This window comes from Urocitellus parryii, chromosome 4, assembly GCF_045843805.1.
Source record: "Urocitellus parryii isolate mUroPar1 chromosome 4, mUroPar1.hap1, whole genome shotgun sequence".
NCBI classification, from domain to species: domain Eukaryota; kingdom Metazoa; phylum Chordata; class Mammalia; order Rodentia; family Sciuridae; genus Urocitellus; species Urocitellus parryii.
The window spans coordinates 30,143,853-30,151,722 of NC_135534.1; the positions used below are offsets into that span (position 1 = coordinate 30,143,853).

Genomic DNA, 7,870 nt, shown 5'->3' on the forward strand with positions numbered 1-7,870 from the left:
TGTACAAATTCCTCCCAACTCTAAATTTATATGTTTAAATAGCTTCTTCATATTAATAATAATAACTACTAATACTCATGGAGGGCTAAAAATGGTATATAGTCTCTTATCACCTGTTAAGTCATGTCATTCTCACAAAAAAAATGTATTTTATTTCTTATATCCATTTTAGACATGTGGAAACACAGTCAAACTGTTACATACCTTGTCCAAGGTCAAAAAGTAAGATGCAGAGCTAGGATAATTCCCATACCTTTCTAATTCCATTTTATGCTTAATTTTTTAAATTTATAATACATAAATTTTTGCTTATTTTTTCTTCTCTATTTACCTCTAATTCAATGAAACCTCCAGCAGAAGTAGGGACTTCTTCCACTTTGTTCACTGCTATATCCCCAATTTTAGAGAGTACTACTCTCAGCTAATGTATAATACTTACTGGACAAACGAATGAATGCAGTAAAACAACAATCTTCTTTTACCTATCATCACAATGAATCGCTTTTAATAATCTAATAATCGAAAAGACTTACTCTCTGGCTAACAGCAAATGTGCATTTCATTTAAAATATTTTAAACCAGAGGAGAACTGAAACAAAAGTTGCAATTAAGCTCCCACTATGTTCAAATCTTTATTGATTCAGAATGATCAGTCCCTCCCCAGTCTTAGTCCCTCCTCCACATCCAAGAGAGCAAATGATGTGGCCTTTCTGAAGAGAAAGAGAAAAAAAATAGTTATGAGTTATATAGAAAAAAATATATGTGAAGCCCTAGGTTCAATTCTTAGTATGCGTACAAACACATACAGGAAATAAAATAAAAAACAAAGAAAAAAATTATTACTTGTCTCTAAAAGTTCTTTTAAACACAATGTCTGGCATTAAATGAAAAATTATGAGACATGAAAAGAATTAGCAAAATATGATATATAATCAAGGAGAATACTCAAAAAGATCCAGAAACAGATTTCTGAAAAGTAACCAAATCAATGTTGTAATGTTGAAAAGCATGGTATCTTAATTTAATGAATACCTAATCAAGTATTTGCATCTGCAAGGGAGGGAGGGAAGTTGGGAGGAATAAATCTTTGGAGTGATTTCTAGGAAACAGTGCTAAAAAGCACAAAACGGTATTTAATATTCTTTCAAAAAACCCATAATTATAGTTTCACTAAAGAGAAAATATTAGTCAAATCTGAATTAAGAAACATGCTACAAAATACCTGGCTAACACTCTCAAAACTAATAAGATCATCAAAAATTTTTAGATGTAATGTGAGGTCTTGGATAGGATCCTGAAATAGAACTCATCAGGGAAAAATTGGTGAAATTCAATAAAATCTATAGTTTAGTTAGTAATAATGTTCCAATGTTAGAATAAACAGTTACAAGAAGTAGCCCTAGATCTGAAGATATTTATTAGTTCCCAGAAAATGGACTGTATTTGGCTGGGAGTGAAGGTGAGGTGGGAGGGGAGGAAGTGGTAAAAGAAAGCAAAGCTTATGGCCAGCTTGGACTGGAACATTTAAAGGAGATCCTTTTCATAATAGACTTGAGACTCTCCACCTTTCCAACCTTTGTCAAAGAGTAAAATCCAGAGTAAAGGCAAACTAAAAGTAAATTTGCCATTATCTGAACCTCCAAGAACTGGAGGGAGTATTTTGAAGCTGTACAAAATAGAGAAGGAATGAGAATGAAAGAAAAATCTTTAAAAAGAGACTGTAACCCTGGGAAGGCCCTCCTGAAAATCTGGCCCAAGAAACCTCTAAAAATTAATTTTAGTTTAAGGGAGTTCTACAGAAGTTGTATTCTCAGGCCTCAGCTTTAAAAGCAAGCCAAAATCTTCTATTGACAAACAGCTTCATTCAAGTCTTCAAGAGCCTCCACAGTTTTTGGTGTTTTGTTTTGGTACTGGGGATTGAACCTAGGGGCACTTTACTACATTCCCAGTACTTTTTTATTTTGAGACAGTTTCACTATGTTGCTGAGAGTCTTGCTAAGTCACTGAGGCTGTCCTCAAACTTGCTATCCTCCTACCTCAGTTTCCTGAGTTGCTGGAATTATAGACATATGCCACCATATCCTGCTCCCAAAAATAATATTTTAAAGACAACTCAGTTACTCAGTCAAGCATAAAAGGTGTGTGTGTGTGTGTGTGTGTGTGTGTGTGTGAGAGAGAGAGAGAGAGAGAGAGAGAGAGAGAGATAAATAATTTCAAAGAAAAAAATCAAAAACACCAGCAGATAGAGCTCTATAAATGCTTCACATATTGGAATTATCAGAGGCAGACTACAAATCAACATGCCTACTGCTCTTAAAAGAAACATAGGATAGCTACATATGAGAAAAGAATGGTCCTGATTGGGCTGGGGATTTAGCTAAGTGATAGAGCACTCGCCTAGCATGCTCTAGGCCCAGGGCTTGATCCAACCCAGCAGAGGAAGGAAGGGAGGGAGGGAGGGAGAGAAAAGAAGGTCCAGGTAACATCCATGGTTAGTTCTATCAAACTTTTAGGAAGAAATACCCAATCTTACAAAAATACTTCTAGAACATTGAGAGAACAGGACATGTCAGAAATATTATACCCTGTTTTAGACTATGAGGCCAGCATATCCTTGACAACAAAATCTCATGAGAACAGTACAAAAAAAGAACAATTGCCAGGGGCTTTGGCACCCACCTGTAATCCTAGTGAGCAGGAGGATCACAAGTTCTGGGCCAGCCTCTAAGACATAATTAGGCCCTACGCCCCTCTGAGGTCAATCCCCAGCATCCCCCCTCAACAAAAATTACAGGCAATCTGATAAATATAATGAAAAAGAAATACTGTATAAATTATTAGTAAACCAAATACAAAAACATAATGATACTTCATCATAACCAAGTTGGGTCAAATATATCCCAGAAATGCAAAGTTGATTTAATTATAAAACATACAAACACGAAGAGATGAAAATAAGGCCATATACATATGTGCACACCTCTATTTAAAAAACAAACAAGCAAGCAAAAAAATAAAAAAACCCGAACAAGCAAAGAATTAATAAAAATGTTTACCAGCTAGTGGAAGAAGCAAAGAACAGAGGCTTCAGAGATATGTGAACATATTTCTGATTTTTAATTTAATCACAAAAAGTAAATCAATTAATTCATCACATCAACATAGATCACTCCAACAAATGCAGAAAAATAGCTTGATATTCAATATCTAAGAAATATCTAAGAAAAACAGCAAACTAGGACTAAAAGAGAATCTTCTTAATCTGATGAAACATACGTATTAAAAACTATAAAATATACCATACTTCAAATAAATTATTAGGATATGTAAGAGAATTTAGCAGATAGCTTAATATAAAAACCAATATGGAGGCCAGACACAGTAGCGCACACCTGTAATCCCAGTAGTTCTGAAGGCTGAGACAGGAGGATGGCAATTTCAAAGCCAGCTTCAGAAATTTAGTGAGTTCCTAAGTAATTTAGTGAGATCCTGTCTCTAAATAAAATACAAAATAAGGCTGGGAATGTGACTCAGTGGTCGAGTGTCCTGGAGTTCAATCCCTGGTATGAAGAAAAAAAAAAAAAAAAACTCAATATGGAAAATCTAATCAAATTCCTATACGTAATTAAAAAGCAAAAATTAAAAACATTTTTACAATATAAAATTATGAAATATATAAAATAAACTTCACAAAGGATCTTTTAGGAAAACTATAACTGAAGCAATAAAACCTAAATAAATGGACCACAAGATTTTTTATTGTAATGGTATTAATTCTCCTTATATTGATTTATAAATTCAATACAATACCCAAAAAATACCTCCAGAAAATCTTGAAAAAAATTTTTTATAGGGCTGGTGTTGTGGTTCAGCAGTAGAGTGCTCGCCTAGGATGTGCAAGGCCCTGGGTTCGATCCTCAGCAACATATAAAAATAAATAAATAAAATAAAGGTATTGTGTACAACTAATAAACAAATATTTTTTTTAAATATAGCATAATTCTACAAAATGTAAAGAATAAGTCTGGCTGAAACACTTGTAGAAGAACAAAGTAAAAGGACCTGCTCCACCAGATATTAAAAGCTATGGTAACTGAGAAAACATCTTGTTCACAGAGAAATATACTGTAACAGTAAGGAAAAGAAGAGTCAAGATACACTCTCACAAACACTTGATATATGAGATGGCATAGTAGATCAGCATATAAAGGGCATTTTTTTTTTTTTTCTGGCACTGCTGGGGTGTTCTACCTCTGAGTTAAAATCCCAGGCTTGTTTTAAATTTTTTGTTTTTTGAAACAAGGTCCAGCTAAGTTACCCTGGCTGGCCTTGAACTTACAAATCTCCTGCCTTAGCCTTGGAAGTCACTGGGATTACAGGCATACCACACACACCTGGCAAAAGGTGTTCTTTTTCAATAAATGCTGTTAGAGCAACTGGTTATCTGTATGGGGGGCAAAAAATGAAACGGACCAATACTTTCACTAAAAAAAATCATTACTAAGTGGAATAAGATCAAAAAAGCACAAACCATAAAGTATTGATAAATTATAGCTTGTTAAAATCTTCATTCAAGAACTTAAAAAAAGGGGCTGGAGATGTGGCTCAAGCGGTAGCGCGCTCGCCTGGCATGCGTGCGGCCCGGGTTCGATCCTCAGCACCACATACAAACAAAGATGTTGTGTTTGCCGAGAACTAAAAAAAAATAAATAAATATTAAAAAAAAAAAAGAACTTAAAAAAAAAAGAAAAAACACAAATTAGAAGATATTTGAAACCCATATAAAACAACAAGGAAGTCAAGAACAAATACATGGAAAATTCCTATAAATTAATGGCGAAAAAAAAGATACACACTCCATTAGAAAATGTGCAAAGGATCTGATGGGGTACTTCACAAAAAGAGGAAATACAAAAGATACTCAAAGTCAGAAGTAACCAGAGAAATGGAAATAAAAACTACAATAAGATACCATTCATTAAATGCCCATAAGATTGACAAAAATGAAAAACTCTAACAGCAAGTCGTGGTGAAAATATAGAGCAAGCGGAACTCATACTCTTCATGAAGGTGCAAACTGGTACAACCACTTTAGAAAACAGTTGGTAGCATCTAATATTACTGAAGATAGGCATAATCTGTGACCCAGCAATTTCACTCCCAGATTCATAATCTATTTAAAAACACAAGTAACCATATACCAGGACACATAAACAACAATGTTTATACAGACATTGTAACAGTCCAAAGCTTCAAGAATATTCATCTGTGACAGAATAAGTAACTTGTAGCATATTCATAAAATGGACTTCAATACAGTAAGGAAAATGAATCACACTCAATGGATGAATCTTGCATTTAAAAACTGAAGCAAAACCCAAAAGAATGTATAATAAAAACATAATACCAATAGTGTCAAGTTCAAATAAATTTAGGAATGCATATATACGTGGTAGAAGTATAAAGATAAGCAAGGAAACTACCCCAAAGTCAGGATAGTGGTTACCTATGGGGGAGAGAGATGGTTGTAACTGGAAAAGTGTATAAGTGGTGTCAATATTGCTAGTAATATTCCACTTATTACCTGGGTGGAAGTTATATCACTATTTGCTCTATAATTGTTACTGTGCATGTTTTTACATACTTTCTGAATGTGTACTTTACAATAATAATAGCAATAATAAAGGAAAAATGTCAATACAAGGGATTTTCATTATCAAAATATGTTATCCAGCTAGGTGCAATGGCATATGCCTGCAATCCCAGACTCAGGAGACTGAAGCAGGAGGATCACAAGTTAGAGGCCTGCCTCAGCAACTTAGCAAGACCCTCAGCAAAGTTCTGTCTCAAAATTTAAAAATTAAAATATTGGGGATGTGGCTCTTAGTAAAACTCCCCTGGATGCAATTCCCAGTACCAAAAAAATTTTTTGTTATCTCAATGCTAGCAACTGTAAGGTTGCTTAGAGAGCAAAAGTTGTCATAATATGACATTTACTAATGTACTGATCACTTAATGCTGATCACACAAACTTCTCAACTTGATTAACATCAGTTTCTCTTGCTTGTTGAGAGCATCCAAAATACAAATACATTTGCAAATTCATTTTTTCAACAAATATTTACTAAATTCTACTACTTGCAAAACACTGTTCTTAGAGTACCAGCAAAGTCCAAGGTAAGTAAAAGCCCAGACAGATAACCTGAGAACCTTCATTTCTACCCCCATTTGGCCTTGGCCCTCTTACACTCCTACCAAGTTTCACACATGAAGAACTAAAAAGCAGCATCCAAGGCTCACATCAAGTAATTATGAAAATCACTACCCTAGGGAGTATTCCTTGCAGAGGAATCACTGCTTGGATTTATTTGACAAAATCACGGTTTCCTGTTTTTAAGGAAGCAGAGATCCCTCTATCAAAAACTCTTCCGTCAAGGCACTAGTTTTGACAATGATGGTGCTTTGGAGACTGACCGAAGTGGGAGTCAAAAACTTTTAAGGAATGCTTTGCCTGGGATCCAGAGACAAGAGGCTTGCAATTTTTCAGAAATTATACACTAGATTTCATGTGTACACATATGTTTTTTTCAGGTTAATGGCCATACCTTCAAGTGATTCTCAAAGTTGTTCAACCAAAAAGGGTGAATAAGAACAGCTCCCAGGAAGTTGAATAGTCTAGCTTTTGAGGGACAAGTCAATGTAGTCACTGCGAGGTCATCTGAATTGAAACCCACCTGCCCTGACCCCTAGGCCTCTGCTCTTCAATACCCAATACTTACTCTCAATTCTTCGAAGGCTTCATCTAGAGTGGAGAGCTGGTGGCCCTGGTGAGCCCCAATGACTGGACACAGGACACAGATGAGCTGCCTATCTTCCTGGCAATAGGTGCTCAAATCCAGCCCATGGTCTGGACACTTCCTCTTGGCCACTCTCTCGGCTTCCATTTCTATTTCTGGGTCGAATTCGCTTTCTGCCTCGGTTTCCCCTTCTGCCTCCGACTCTCCTTCTTGGTTGTCTTCCTCCGCCTCGCTCTCTTGCTCATCCTCCATTTCTTCCTCACTGTCCTCGTCACTCTCTTCGTCGCTCTCGTCCTCGCTCTCTTCCTCCGTCTCGCTCTCTTCCTCCGACTCACTGTCCTCCTCCGACTCGCTCTCTTCCCCCGCCTCGCTTTCTACCTCCCGGTCCTGCTCCACCTTGGCCCCGACCTCTTCCTTCCCGGCCCCCTCCCCGCCGGCTCGCGAGGTCCAGGCCTGGGCGCCATGGATGTACTCTGCCAGGTGGTGACTGAGGAACTTCTCCTTGTGCGCCTCGGCGTGGCGGCGACAGTAACAGAAGCCGCATTCTCGGCACACTTCCTCGGCCCCCGGAGCCTCGTCGGGCTCGCACTCGTCACACGTGCCGTCGTGAGGCAGCTCCTCGAAGGCCGCGCCCACTCCGGAGGCCATGTGGGTGCTGTGACGCGGCCGAGGCCTCCGGGCCCGCGGGCTCGCCGCCTCCCCTTGGCGCGGCCTCCTCTCTTCCTTTACCCCGGCGCCGGGGTCCCCTCCTCGGGAGTCGCCACTCGGCTGGGCCGCGCGGCGTCCGGGAGCGGGGCTTGGGGCCGCGGCCGCCCTCGCCGGGCCGCGAGCTCAAGGCCTCCCCGCCGGCTCGGCCTCCTCGCGCGGCGCTGCGCAGCGCTTCCTCTGCTGCCGGCACTTCCGGCGCGGCCGCTCGCGCCCCGTCGGCCCCCGCGCTGCGCCGCGCCGCGCCGCTGCTCGACCTCCGCTGCCCGGGGAGATCGCGGCCGCCGCCGGCCCGCACCGCCCCGGTTCCACTTTCCTCTCACCGTCAGGCGTCCTCCTTTCACTTCCTGAGTCACTTAAAGTGGCAA

At 39.3% G+C, this 7,870-nt stretch overlaps 1 protein-coding gene across 1 annotated transcript in view; it reads right to left on the minus strand.

Annotated features, from left to right (window-relative positions):
• The window catches only part of Trim44 (tripartite motif containing 44), a 113,937-nt gene extending 106,272 nt beyond the window's left edge, over positions 1–7,665 (minus strand). The window contains exon 1 of the mRNA XM_077798136.1: positions 6,780–7,665. Within this exon, the coding sequence (XP_077654262.1) occupies positions 6,780–7,445 (666 nt within the window). The 5' untranslated portion in view covers positions 7,446–7,665. The remainder of the gene's footprint in view (positions 1–6,779) is intronic.
• Positions 7,666–7,870: the final 205 nt, after the last annotated feature.